The 14,610-nt window shown below is 44.7% G+C and overlaps 1 protein-coding gene across 3 annotated transcripts in view; it reads left to right on the top strand.

Moving 5' to 3' along the window:
- The first annotated feature begins 2,327 nt into the window (after positions 1–2,327).
- Positions 2,328–14,610, top strand: part of LOC137127242 (plexin-A2-like) — a 68,033-nt gene continuing 55,750 nt past the window's right edge. The window contains exons 1-2 of one of the 3 annotated variants that reach the window (XM_067503930.1): positions 2,328–2,584; positions 13,100–14,441. In XM_067503930.1, coding sequence (XP_067360031.1) covers positions 13,221–14,441 — 1,221 coding nt within the window. In that variant the 5' untranslated portion in view covers positions 2,328–2,584; positions 13,100–13,220. The remainder of the gene's footprint in view (positions 2,585–13,099; positions 14,442–14,610) is intronic. The other 2 variants (XM_067503929.1, XM_067503928.1) reach the window with 2 other exon arrangements.

Genomic DNA, 14,610 nt, shown 5'->3' with positions numbered 1-14,610 from the left:
ATTTTGAAGATCAACTGAGGAACAAGAGCCCAACTGCTACTTCCCTTTTGAGACCGATACTGAAATTTACATTTGAAAGACATCAGATGACAGCTCCGTCATTATTCTGTCTCTGTCTTTCTTCCTTACATGAATACATGGGACTGAATGTACCAACAGCAGTGTGCCTTTGTTCTACTCAATAACTAGCAACAGGTGTGAAGTCTCTGTGAGTGGATTACTTAGAAGCAGGTGAGCATCTGCACACTGTTGCAGGGGAGGCAATATGCTGCACTGAACAGAACAATGTTATTGTTTAGGCATAAAGTCTAATAAGCCACAGCTCAATATCTTGGAAATGATGTTAATATTTTACAATTTTCCACCTCCTGATTTTGGTCCAGGGGCAAAACAGGAAATGTTGTGTTCATTAAGAAGTAAGGTGAAAAGTAAAAGTGTGGACTCTGATATTTAACCAGGACACACAAGTTTATGTCCCATCATCTCCTACAATTGAGGGTTCCACATTTTATGTCACTGCAATGACCAACACTGAAAAACAGCACAGCTACATGAACCAACACGGTTGACTTCCTGCAAACTCTAACTCATGCACCACATGCACTGTGTCTTTTCTAGCACAATGTACATCTTTCTTACCAGTGGATCTATTAAACAGACTAAAGTCAGAGGTCAGCATTTTGCTTCACACAGAGATGTACTCTAATAAAATGGTAAATGGTAATTGGTCTGCACTTACATAGCGCTTTTCTACCTGTTGGCACCCAAAGCACTTTACACTGCTTTTCATTTACCCATTCGTACTCTCAATCACACACACACGCACTCACACGCCGATGTGGGAGCTGCTATGTAGCTGGCCAACACTCACTGGGAGCAACTAACTTGGGGCTCAGTGTCTTGCTCAAGGACACTTCGACATGTGACCGGAGGAGCAGGGGATCAGCCCAACAACTGCTGGATTGGTGGAAGACCGCTCTACCTTCCTGCGCCACAGTCGCCTCTGTTGTAAATCTGTTGGAGCTGGCAACATCTCACCATCTCTAAACACCAATTCAGCGTGTCTTCTTTATTTTGGGCTTTTCTATTTTTTACTTTTCCCCCCTCACTTTATCTGCAGCTTCCCTCCAGCCACACGTGCATCTGCAAAGACTATTTTCAGCACTGTCAGTGTGCAGCTACACTGTTTTCCACAAGCTTCTGTGTATCTTCATTGTGTCACAGTGTTGTACAGTTGTGTTGGTGCGTGCCTGTGACAGGAGTTCATGGGTGCAGTACCTGACGTCGGACCAGTGAGTAGTAGCTGCCATCTGGTTAGCCCTGAGGGAGACTGTTGGCCACCCAGAGCTGCTTGGCCCTAACAGGTAGCCCGTCTGACATCCCCAACTCATCTCCAACTTACCAAACGACAGATAATGAGGGGCAGACAGCTGGCTGATGGACCCCGTGCACCCCCACCACGAAGACCTGGAAAACTGTCAAAAGTGCCAACTGAGCTTTTCAGCAGTGTAAGCAGTTCTGTGGCAGCGGTGAGTTTCATCAGGACTCACTGCTGGCCTGGCTGTGTGTGCAGTTTTCCTTCAAGGGCAGAGAAGTTCACACACCACCAAAACCTTTACACCACATACTCCATACGGCTTCTAACTCTAACTTAACCAAACATGGCACCAAATACAAAGGCGTCCAGTCTAAAGCAAAAGCTATGTTTCACAGGTTTGTATTAGAAACCTGCGCGGTTACATAATTCAGCCTACAGATGGCAGTGTTTCAAAGGAAACTTGTACATCACCGTGGGAGCATGTATCCGGATTTTTGAATTTAAATAAAACACATGAATTGACTGTAAAGTGTGGCGAGTGACTGGCTGTGTGGACTTCACCAGCTGAAATATATATATTTACACTTATACTGGATTTCTTCTGTGTGCTGCTGATAACATATAAGGTCCATTCATAATATACTCTGTTACATGCATTTGTATCCATAATTATTCTTTTTCGCCTGACTTTATTGTAAACATGACAAAAAAACAGTGTGCAGAGTCCACTTTCTGTCTACATACATGTATTGCACTGCACTCAAGTTTTGCCAAAGGATGACGCGACGGAGGCTGGGTCTAAAAGCCCCTCACTGTACGTGAGGTGCAAGTGAACTGATGGGTGACTTCATGTAGCACCGGTATCCACACCAAGAAAGAGAGAGACAAAGAGAGAGAGACAGTGCGTGTGTGATACAGAGAGAGAGAAAGAGAGAGAGAGACAGTGTGTGTGATATAGATAGAGAGAGAGAGAGAGAGGGAGGGAGAGAGAGGGAGGGGGGTGTATGACAGCCTGTTACAGAGATGATCAATCCCTAAACCGCGCGGGAGGGTCACTTCATACAGTGGTTCACGGGGAGATGCTCACTACTGTCCAGATGACTTCACAGGCTGTGCGTCGCGGCAGCGCGTAAAAAAAATTTAAAATCTCGCAATATTTGGCGACAACACGTCCACTGACTGACTGAGACGCGGGACGTTCCCATCAAATCGCAGTGAAATAACCGGTTTTGCGCTACTCTTGAATGAGTCTGCTCTCATTTCAAGGTGAGTAGTTTATCTTTTACTGTTCCAGCTGAGCAGCAGCGCTTTGCGCAGCCCGGCAGTTTGTGCAGAAGGGGAAAGTTGGGCAGACTTTAGCGGCAATCTGCACTCTGAATCAACTAATTACACAAAACGTTGCATGGCTCAATTACTTAACTATGTCTCCACTGGCCACCTGTAACGACCAACAGATGTGGGTTGATGCCCTGAAAACAAAGTGACTGCAAATGCCTCAATCAAATACATAGAGGAGGAGCACTATGCAGGTGTGGTGCGAATATTTATCACTTGAGCGAATGTCTTTCTAATTTAGACAAAACATACTACAACAGCCTTTCCAGAATGGATTATTCTGTGCCGTCATCACTGGTCATCGGGAGAATACCAGAGTGAGGTATTTAGCTTGGAGATAGGCAAGTCCTGCCCTGCCTCCTGCAGCCAGAGCTCGTGCAGCCCTGGCAGCCCGGCCAGAGCAGAAGCCACTGGGATGCTGATAAGGCTGGGCAGGAGCTGAGATGGAGCGTGAGCCTGAAAGAACTAAAGCACACACACAGTTGTACTAGTGCCAACCTCAACAATGCTGTTGACCAAGTGCATCTTTGTTCGACTGCCTCTGTGTTTGTGTGCTCGTAGAGACAGAGTGATGAGGGGCGGCGGAGGGCTGGTTTGTGGCTTTTTGACTCTCAACGCGCATGCAAACCAGATGAACCCCTCTTCTCTCTGTGTGCTCCTTCTGGTCCGGCTTATCTGGCCGGCCAGTTGGACTAGCTTTTATTCTCCAGGCCCCTCCAGAGTGCGTAAAGCCTCTCAAATAGGATGTGATTGGCTCCTTTCTTGGCTTGTTCATGCCAGTCATGCGCTCGAGCACTTTATCAGTTGCCTGCTAATTTTAGAATTTAAATGAATCTCCACATTAGTTCTCTTTTGCTGAATTTGACTGCGATAAATGAAACTGTTTGGGTTGGGATGATTTCTGTTGATCTAAGAAATTTTAGTAACGTAGCTGAGATTGGAGCAAACCAAACTCCTGAGTGGGCATAATTAAAGGGTCAACAACAAAAAAATTATCTAATTTCCACCTTATGCCTTGTGGTTTCTAGCAGTGCAGATGATGCACACACCAATACAACAGAATGTGTTCTGTGCTTTCATCAGTTTTTACTGGGAACTACTGTCAAAGAAATCAGCGTTATAAATTCTGAATTCTGCGGAACAAACTGTGTAACCTGGAAGACAAGCGGCTGCTGAGCTTTTATTTTTTCTTTTTCACTCTTAGGGGCACAAAGAAAGCAACTGAAGTTTCACAGGAAGACATCACAGTACCAATTTAATAGCTTGAGCCTATTACATTTGAGACAGAAAGTTATTTTCTAATTGGGGCAAACTCACCTTTAAGGTGATATATCCATAATGAGTTTCACAAAGTATAGAGTTAGACTGATTCAGAACAGGGAGATGAAGCAATGTGACACATATAATGAGTTTTTGTTCAATCGGTCATTGGTTTGTTTTTGTGAAGGCACAACGAAGAACTGCATTCTGTTTTTTGTCCCCGGGGGCAACACCGGACCAGGGTAGGTGAGAAGATTTAGAACATCCGTCTCTGTCATTTTCACGCACAAGCCAGGAGTTGACTGTTATCTCAGACTTCTACAGAGATTAATGAGCTTTACTGCATGTTTCAGAAGATAGAAACAGGAATGCAACACTAGTACAGCTGTGAAAACGGACACTGGTTCAGTCTGCGACACTGATTCCAGAGTTGTGTGAATATGAAGGAGCGTGATGTGGGTCAGGGGCAAAGGCGACGCACAGGTGCTAGAATAGTACATCGGGAGAATTAGTGTATGTAACACAATTACACGGTGTTTGAGTGCACAGCAGCTCACGGCTGCAACCCATAGCTGGAGACCCCCTACCTCCAACCCCGACACCTCCCCCCACTGCAACCCTGGTTGCCCGCGGAGACACTGATTGCACATGACTGTTCAGATGCTACAGCCCGAGGAAGAAGAACCCCCTGTGTGTGTGTTTGTGTTAGTTTGTTTTAGTGTGCATGTACTGTATGCATGCGTGTTTACTAGTGTGCTGTGGCATAGGAGTGTATACATTAGAGCGCGGCGACAAAAAAGAAGAGACACAAACAGTGATATTAAACCGAAAGTGACGGAAGGGAGAGAGAACAAAATACTGCAGAACATCAAGCACTGCTGATATGCTGCCATCCGTACTCTTTTCCCTCCTTCATCCCCCTTTCAATCTTCACGCCTGTGCTTGTTTCAGTGTGTGATCCAGGCCTGGAGGGAGGTGGATGTACAGGTAGATAAAGGTGGGGAACAGGGGTGCTAGAGCTAGAGAGGAGAGCAAGAAGTGGAAATAGACTGGCAGCGGGAGTGAGAAAGACTCAATAAAAAAGACTAAAAAGATAGGGAAAGACAGACAGGCCAGGCAGACAGAGAGACAGAAAGAAAGACAGACAGAGAGGGCGTAACAAATGGTGTGGGAGAGAAGCGAGAGGGAGAAGAGGTAAGCATGCAGCTCACCTGCCAGATGGCAGCTTTGGCAGCACTCAGCATGCAGTGATGGCGGTCTTGCAATATGCTGCATCGCCTCCAGAATGTCACACTGTTGTGGATACAAACAGTGCAACTTTGCTGATGTGTGTGTTTTGCATGGTTTCTCTTTGGCACTGGTGTAAGCAGGCAGCATATGGGCATAAAGAAAAGCTGACAAAGTTGAAGGATGTCAAGTTTTTTTCTTGCAAAAATAATCACAGATTATTGCCAAATGTAAAGAATTTGTTTGTTTTTTCTTCAAAGACGCACTCCAATCGTTTTGTACATGTACATACACTGCACATGATCAGTGCGGGGGGGGGGGGGGCTATTATACATGGAGGGTTTAAAGAACAGATGTAAGCATAGAATAAGTGTTTTTTGGGTGACGTGGGAAGGTGACTTGTAAGTCAAGATTGGACTTTTATCAGTTGCCCAAACTCTGTGAGGAGTGCCTATCCTTTTTAACTCGTCCTTTATGTTTAGTTCTGATGGTAGCATCCCTTTATAACATAGCATTGACTGAAATGCAACATTAATTAAAGGATAACGATTTTATATAGAAATGCAAATACTGGTCATGGAGGTTTTGATATATTCGCAGCAAATGTCACATCACTGACAACCTTCTATTCCCCTCCGTTTCAGCAAATGCCTGCAACTGAAATGATTTTTCATTTTAAGAAAATGACAGATTCGTTTTTACTCCAGGGTACATAAGTAGAAGTTGGGGAAATTTGCAATAAAGAATACCAACAGTAACAGTACAGTTTTAGGTCATCGCCAATTAAAACACTGCATCCGCATATTTGTGACAACTGAAATGTAATTTCTCTCAAGATTGTAGAACTTATGTGAGTTAAAGTTAATGGATAAATAATTTGCCCATTTCTTTGAGACCAAAATTAATTGAATTACAAAAGGGGGACACTATTTAATAGTTTTTCCCTTGTGACATCGGATAACAGTCTTTGGGAAAATGTTAAAGCCAGTGTTGATGAGCTGCTCAGGCTTTTCTCACAAAAAAATGTAAGTAAGCAGTGCACCCCCACCCCCCAAGTCCCCAAGTCCCCAAGTCCCCAGTGTGATTCCGTAGTGGGAACATCTGTAAAAGGTCCCCATCATGTCTTCTACACTGTGCCCCAGAAGCACAGAGCACGCGAGGCTGCTTCAGTGATCCGCCCTTGGCAGTTACAAACCAAGTGGGACTGGACTTGCTTAATAGATTTTAAAAACTCAGTTTTAATTTGAGCTTCAATTCCTATGAAGCAGGAAAGGCTTTGGTAAAGGGAAAGCCTTTACACAGTGGTGTGTGTTCCCTGTAAATTCTTTACTGTTTTTCGTGTTTTGCCTTGATACATTTTCATAAAAAAAGTAATATACATTTGTAAACCTGAGAACCATTTGCTTTGCAGTGAAATTCTATTTGAAGGCAATTCACCTGTGTTTGCAGTCCTGGTAGACCACTGGCTCACTAGGGTGCTGTACTTTTAACCAGGCTATTTCTATTTCTGAACAAGGAGGACATTTCTATTCATTTGCCCAAAATTACATTCAGAGACTTGAGAAACGGGATAGAGTTTCAGTGCTAGGGACAAGCTGAGCTGGGCTGACCATGGAGACCCACTGAGATAATCTAGGCAGATGCTTGTCTTTGTACAGCTTCTGGGTGAATGGCCACCAAAGGCCTTATTTGCACAGCGGATTAAACGTTTAATGGGTTTTGGATCAGCAGATACTTAGAGGAAAAGTTCTCCAATAGTACAACATGCATAATCTCTCCTCCTCCTTCCCATTTCTCTCTCCCTTGCTTTTTGTCTATCGTTGTCTCCCATTGCTCACAGTGATTTGTCAGCAGTGGAGGTAGCAGCTGTTCTTTTTGCATTGTAATTTCTTTGATTGTAATTATTCGTGCCAGCTACCTCCGACTTGGCATCCTCCACCTCACAAAGCCATATGGGCAAAGAGGAGGAACCCGGGGAAACAGATCAGCTTCTTTGGAATCATTTCTTTGATTTCTGTGTACAGTGGTGTGGGTTTATGGACATATGCACTTCACAGCTTCACATGGATGCTGTGTACTGTGTATTATTTTCATCATTCATAAACTTGCTGAGGTCTAGTCTTTGCCAAATGTAATGTATTTTCCCTGCCAGGTCTCGTGACTTATGCATGCAAAAGCAATATAGGCCTGCACATCTGTAAACGAATCAGTCTGAGCAGAAAATTCTCTTCTAGAGAAACAGCAGTGTCAACTCAGACAAAAAAAAAAAGAAAGAAAGCAAAAACAAGAAGACAGAAACTCAGAAGATGGGTGTAGACAATAAAATTGCAGCCATGCTAGAAGCTGAGCATGAGGCTGGTAGTATAACAATGGCTAAGAGGCTGCTCTTAGAGAATAAAAAACACAACTGGAGAGGTGTTCTGTACTTGTCTCGGGGCTTGAAAGTACAGCTCACATTTCACCACCTTCATTTATTATTCCCGTCACCTGCACTGTCCACAGATGACTCTGAGGTCTAGTCGAACTCCTCTGTTTACCCTTTGTTCTTCTTCTTGCACTTAAGTGACGTTAAGCATTAGGGGGACTGTGCAGCGGCCGCAGCACACCTCACATGCAAGTGCTGCGTCCCTCTTAAGAAAATGCAGCTTGGTCTGTCTTCTTCTGCGGTTGCTGAATAATAGAGGACCTTCTATTGCACTCGAGCTGCATGGGTTTTCATCACAGCGCTGGAGGTCACTTTGACTTTCCCCTCTATGCTCATCGTATATGCAGTGCCAGGGCTTCTGCGGTGGAGGAGCCCGCTTGAGGTCACCATTAACCAGGGAAGACCGACAATGAGATTTATGAAGAGCAGACAGCGCTGAGAAGAGGGAAGGGAGGAGAAAGGCATGCATGGTTAAATTTGACTGTAGCAGCAGTGCCCTTCATCTGGTCCCTGCTCTTAACAGCAATTTCAGATACAGTACTGTATCTGCATGTATAATGCATACACCCTGAGATAATGGCATGCATTGCAGAGGAGGTTGCTGACTGTGTTGTGGTGATAGGCTGGAATTGGTCCCCTATGTCACATTTGCCTCTGCCCAGGTCCCTCATAGTATCCTGCAGTATTAGGAGCAGAGTGCATTGCGATGACATAGTGCTGTTTACTGTTCCCTGCAGACATCTTTCACTACTCTGCCATGAAGATTAGTGGCTGGCTAGAGAGTCGTAAAGTGCAATATCTGTGCTGACCCATAAACTAAAAAACACGTATAAAAAAAAAAAAAGAATTTTTTTGTTGTTTTAAAACCATGCAGGGATACAAAGCATGCAGAGGAGCTGCCAACAAAACCTATTGAATACAGTAATCCACATGCTTCGCAGAGAATACCCGCATTACAAAAACGTGTGTGTCATCTATACAGTGGTTGTAAAATCTTTTAGCCCTGACATGCAGAACTACTTGGGGGAAGAGCTAGTCTTTGAATTCCCTCTATGTTGTAGAACACAATGATGAAAATGTACCACAGGCTAACTGTCGCAAAATTTAATTTGTGGCATCAAAGTGAAGATATCCTCTGGGTATCTGCAGCGTGAGCTTCCATGAGGCCCGAGTCTGCACTTCGGTGAAGGGGCCCATGATGAGGCGGGGCCCATTGCCCTGGGATGCCCATCCCCAAGACAGCCCCAGATAAAACACGGTGGACTGATCACACAACATTGCTTTTTCTAATAAACCTCACTGGTCCCCTGTGATTCAATATGACATTCATTTAAAAGTCATTGCTAATAAAGACGGCATTTTCATGTCCTAATTCCCCGACTCATCACTGTAGGTACCAGCGTCAGCCCCTGGCCTTGGTTTGCCGGCTCCCTCCTCCCTCCTGTCTCTGCAATGTTTGACCTACTTCTGTCTCCACAACATTGTAAACAGATCTACTAATTGCCTTCATTTATTCATTTGGAAGTCAAGTTCTGTTATGGCTGGCACCCTCCCAGCTCATTCATGTGTAACGTGTACAATGCTGGCCCTCCCCCCCTCAGTGATTTGTCCATGTAGATTCACAAAAAAATCTCAGACAGTTTCCAGTCAGGTCATGTTACTGTACATACATACTGTAAGTGCAAACATTGCACAGTAACAACAAGGAACGCTGCAGCTGACACTTTTCACCCCCAGTTTAAAGATCACACCTAACATGTAACTTCATAAACTGATTTTTAACTTTTATCGGCAATCTTACCGTGGAAAACCCCACTGACAAACATTTCTGCCCGGCCAGGCTGTAATCACGAGGACAGAACCTGTTATGACTATTGTAGCTTAGACACTTTTCCGCCCCTGTGGTCTGATATTGTTATTGCTTTTGTGCTGCCTCATAAAAACAACAGCAACAAAAAAAATGTTTTTATCACCTCTGATGCAAGTGGCAATGACCGCTATTGTTGACTAAGTGTGAGAACCGAGAGGTATCTTCTGACCTTTAGAAAGATCACGGCACCGTCTGTCAAGCAGTGTTCCTGATTTCACACAACTCTATACTCCAAAATGTTGGTGCTAAATTTGTCTCTTTGAAGGGGAAAGATTATGTTGTACCATGTTGTTAGTGGTGTTTGAAAACATGTCTCGAAAATGTTAAAACCTTATTTCCTAAACTGCTATCCACTGCATTTTATCAGTGTAATCGTTTATGAACTTATTAAATCTCTTACCATTTCGTTAAATGTACTAGAATGTGTGAATTTATCTGACTGATGGAGCAATGCATCATGGTATCAAAGTTGAGGGAGCATCAAAATGATGCACACAGACAACCTTACAAAGAAAGATATCTCCTGTGAACATTTTAGTTCATGTCTCATGACAGATGGGTCAAACAAACAAGAGATGAAAAAAAGCTAACCATCCCTTCTGTCCCATGAATCATGCCTAAGAGGGTGCAATCGGAGCTATGACAGCATTTCACCCCCAATAAAAGCTGAACCCAAAGGATAGATTTTGTCCCACGGATCTCGATCCAGGTCAAAGGGTCGTGTTTGTGGAGTGTACGATGCTCGCGTCTCCCTCTTCTGTGTTGCGATTGGTGCCCGCTGAGAGCTCGCGTCCCCAGAGGCCTCAGCAAACCGTGTTCCTGTGTGCGAGTGTGAATGAGTCACGTCTGGGCTGGAGCGTGTCTGAGTGGCGAGGCGGAGAATTCAGCGGGGAGGACTGTGCAGGGTGAAGAGCTGTCTCTATAATCCAGGGTAAACACTGAGCAGCATGACTGCACGCCTTAGACGTGACCAAAGCCGGCAGAACAGAAATGGAGGAAACGATGAGGCTGCCGCTTGCCTGCATGCCTGCCGGACTCCGTTTGCCACCAGCACTTCCTAATTTCTCCTCTTGTTTTTCTCCCTTGTTTTATAATTCCTGTGAGGGCTTGACTGGGGACTCTCAACACTGAATTAACCTCTGGGTGGCACTGCTGGTGTCTGTTGTTTAAGGTTATGCCAGACTCAAACCTGACTTTGCAAAGATCATTTGGTCTGCTATTTGCTGTTAGACCTCAAGAGCACTGACTTATTTATCCTTTCTAGCTGAGAAAAGGACAGGGCTTGAGGTCCTAATAAGATTTCGAGCCAAATTACAGGAAAGGTCTTCACCTCTACAAGAGACATTCAAAGTAATGATATTCTGCTGAATGCCAAAAAGTAGAAACCTAGTTGATTTGGCAAACAAGCAAAAGAAAAAAAAAAGGAAAAAGAAAATCTGCTTTCTGCTTCTTTTGCTTGCAGCTCAAGAATACGCACAAAAGATTGAGTCAGATTTCAGTTTTCTAACACGCCCACTTTCACAACAGCTCTTCACTGATTTACATCCTACTCCAGCATCCTGTTTTACACTGAAACAGTCTACATCAAAAACCAAAAACAGGCTTCACTTCAGGGAGTAAAGGTTACCAGTGACCATTGGTTTGGGCTGTTGTCTTTGTGGTTTATTGAAAACAAGAGCCATAAATGCTGGAAAGAGTTTATATTTTACATTACCTATAGGTTTTGAAAAAGATGGAAATGTGACTGTTTCATTTATCTTGTTTACACACGAAAATGAACAAAAGGGTGAGACTAAACACGGAGACTGGTTCAGGAACTCGTCGGCTCGCAAAGCAGATGATTTGAGGGACTTTTAGAAGGATTTTGCTGGACATCATTTTTCCCAAAATAAAAAAGCTGTAAATATTAGAGCCAACATGTTCTGCCAAATCTCTGATGACGGAGAACTAATAAAAGCAGTTTGTGTCCAGTCAAAAAAAAAAAAAAAAAAGGTCAAGACAAGGAAAGAAACTTGTCATCTATCTAAAATAGAGATAGCTAATGAGACTGACCTCCACGTCTCTGTGTGTTGTGGATCCTAAAGAAAGAGAGGCAAATACTGAATTTCAAATTGAAATGCAGTCATACAGTGTGTGACAGATATTAATTTTCGGTGTCCAATTACTGGTAGAATTTGCTCACACTGAGCCTGCCAAATTGAGCAGGGTAGGTCGAGACACTTGAGTGACTTCTCCCCTGGAGTGAGCGTGGTGGGGACAGATGGACAGGCGAGGCTGGAGTGGAGCTGGAGTCAGCCCAGCCAGCTCAGTGTCAGTCCATCCGCTCCATCCGTGGCTCGAGCTCAACTCAGCCGGATGTCCTGTTTATCAGCCAATGGAGAGCACCCACTGCATCATGACCCCCGCATTAAAAATCTGACATGGCTGTCTTCATTTAACCTTTGCTTATACCAGGAAGTCTCACTGAGAAAACACCCTGTTTATGTTTACTCCAGCCAAAAAAAAAAAAAAAAAAAAAAAAGAGAAAAATCCTTCTAGGACTTGGCAGGATATGTTTAGAGGACATTTAGAGGCACTACATTGAAGCAGATTGAATGATTTTTTTTTAAGTGTTATTAGAAGAGTGTGAAGGGGCTGTTGGCATGGTAATGGAGAGGACAAAGGGGGAGACAGAAAGACCCTTTGGATGCGAGATTGGAGGAAGCTCCGGGCACACAGATGGAATTCAGGATGATGTACCATAGGTGTCTTAATTTATGTCCTGTCCCGCCATGCAGGCAGTTTTATTACTCCATTAATGGATTTCGATGAAGTAAGGCTGAATGAGAAGCCACTTTATCTACAAAGGTTGTGTTGCTGTCTTTGGTCTGAGATAAAAATCAGTTTTTTGTTCCAAGTGAACCTAGTTTTTTCTCATTGACATGAAAAACACCCCAGAGCAGACTAAAACGTAGATCACACGAGGCAAAGACAATGTAAATATTTTACACATCCATTGCCATGGATCTAGCTCATCCATCCTCCAGTTCATCATGTGTTTGAGGGACACTGTTTGTCCCCCGGAAATATCTACATAAAATATGCTAATGAAATTAAACAGGGAAGTGTGAGGTTTGATGCTGCCTCGCCCTGAATCTCTAATGACTCCCCGCCATCCCTGGAAAAAACCTGATTAATTTAGGAATGTCGACTGCAGTGGAGAATGATTAATTCCTCCTGGATTCAACCATTTAAACGAACAAGGCGGAGGGGAGAAAGGAAGACAGGGAGCGCAAAATGTGGACGTATAATTAATACATTTGGATCATTTAATTAGTCACCCAAACAGAGGAAAGGCACAGCTACATTGTGTCACTGCTTTGTTCAAGTAATAGGCCACAGTTAGTTCTCCGTTACAGAGCGGTGAATATAATGAGCCCCCCTGTTGATATGGGGAATATTGGACTGTCTCTCAGGCAAGTAAATATGGGGAGACAGTTTGAACAAATGATTACTTGTTTCTTTGATGTCTCATGTGTCTGACTAAGCAGAGATAGAGGTGGAAAACAAGCACATATATTTCTAGGTTTTTTGATGGAGTGTCTAATGACACCCTGAAAGCAGGTGTGCACTCTCGAAAGGATTTACTGAGTAGAAAACAAATGTCTCTTCTCTTCTCTTTCAGAAATGTGAAGATCACATAAGAGGGACAGGGCCACTCTACAGCTCATCGCTTTCTGAGCAATCTCGCTCCTTGCTGACACACAGTTCTAGGTGTTTTGTCTGTTTTCTGGAGCCCTGTGGGAATGGGAACGTGCTTTGATAAAAGATGGACTTGCGGCGTCACTAAAAGTCACAGCCCTCTAAAGGTCATGTCATGGCCCCTGGCCCTGTGGCTATTGACTCTAATCTCTGTAAATCAAAAGACGATTGTTGGACAGACTCTGAACACCTTCCTATCGGAGAGAAGGGACTGGTCCCTGAACCATTTGACTGTGCATCAATCCACTGGGGCTCTGTATGTCGGGGCTGTCAACCGAATCTACAAACTGTCGGCTAATCTCACTCTCCTGGTGTCCCATGACACGGGGCCCGAGTATGACAACAAAGCATGCTATCCTCCACTGATTGTCCAGCCCTGCTCGGAGGCTCTGGCCTCTACCGACAATGTTAACAAACTGTTGCTCATCGACCACTCTCACAACCGGCTGCTAGCCTGTGGCAGCCTCTACCAAGGCGTCTGCAAGCTAATGAGGTTGGATGACTTGTTCATCCTTGTGGAGCCCACGCATAAGAAAGAACATTATCTGTCCAGTGATAACCAGACAGGAACAATGTACGGGGTGGTTGTGCCATCGCAGGGTCAAGATGCCACTCTGTACATAGGCACAGCTGTTGGAGGCAAGCAGGATTATTTCCCAACTATCTCTAGCCGCAAGCTGCCTCGTGACCCAGAATCCTCTGCCATGCTGGACTATGAGCTCCACACTGACTTTGTCTCATCTCTCATCAAAATCCCCTCAGACACACTGGCTCTTGTCCCACACTTTGACATCTACTATATCTATGGATTCGCCAGTGGCAGCTTCGTCTACTTCATGACCGTCCAGCCGGAGACCCCGGAGAACGGGATGCCTGCAGGGGGCTCTCCAGGCGATCTGTTCTACACCTCCCGGATCATCCGCCTCTGCAAAGGTGACAAGAAGTTCCACTCTTATGTGTCACTTCCGGTGGGGTGCGTACACAGAGGCGAGGAGTACCGTCTGCTGCAGGCTGCCTACCTCTCCAAGGCTGGCAGGGTTCTGGCAAAGACGCTCAACATCAGCGCTCAGGAAGATGTGCTCTTTTCAGTGTTCTCCAAGGGGCAGAAGCAGTACCATGACCCTCCAGACCACTCGGCTCTCTGTGTCTTCACCATCCAAGACATCAACACACGCATCAAAGAGCGGCTGCAGTCCTGCTACCAGGGAGAGGGGAACCTGGAGCTGCACTGGCTGCTGGGAAAGGACGTGCAGTGCACCAAAGCGGTAGGTGGACAGAATGATGCTCGCATTGTCATCCTGTTGATCCTCTTATTTTTGCCTCAGAGTTGTAAACAGTGGCAAAAAGGCACATTCACACCAACTGTTAAACCCCATGGGCTGATATAGAGTTACGGAAAGCTGTCTCTGAGTATCCACTGGCACGATTGCAGCT

Source organism: Channa argus, chromosome 5 (genome assembly GCF_033026475.1).
Source record: "Channa argus isolate prfri chromosome 5, Channa argus male v1.0, whole genome shotgun sequence".
In the NCBI taxonomy this organism is placed as follows: domain Eukaryota; kingdom Metazoa; phylum Chordata; class Actinopteri; order Anabantiformes; family Channidae; genus Channa; species Channa argus.
Note: the sequence above shows the minus strand (reverse complement) of the source record. Positions and strands in the feature narration are given on the sequence as shown.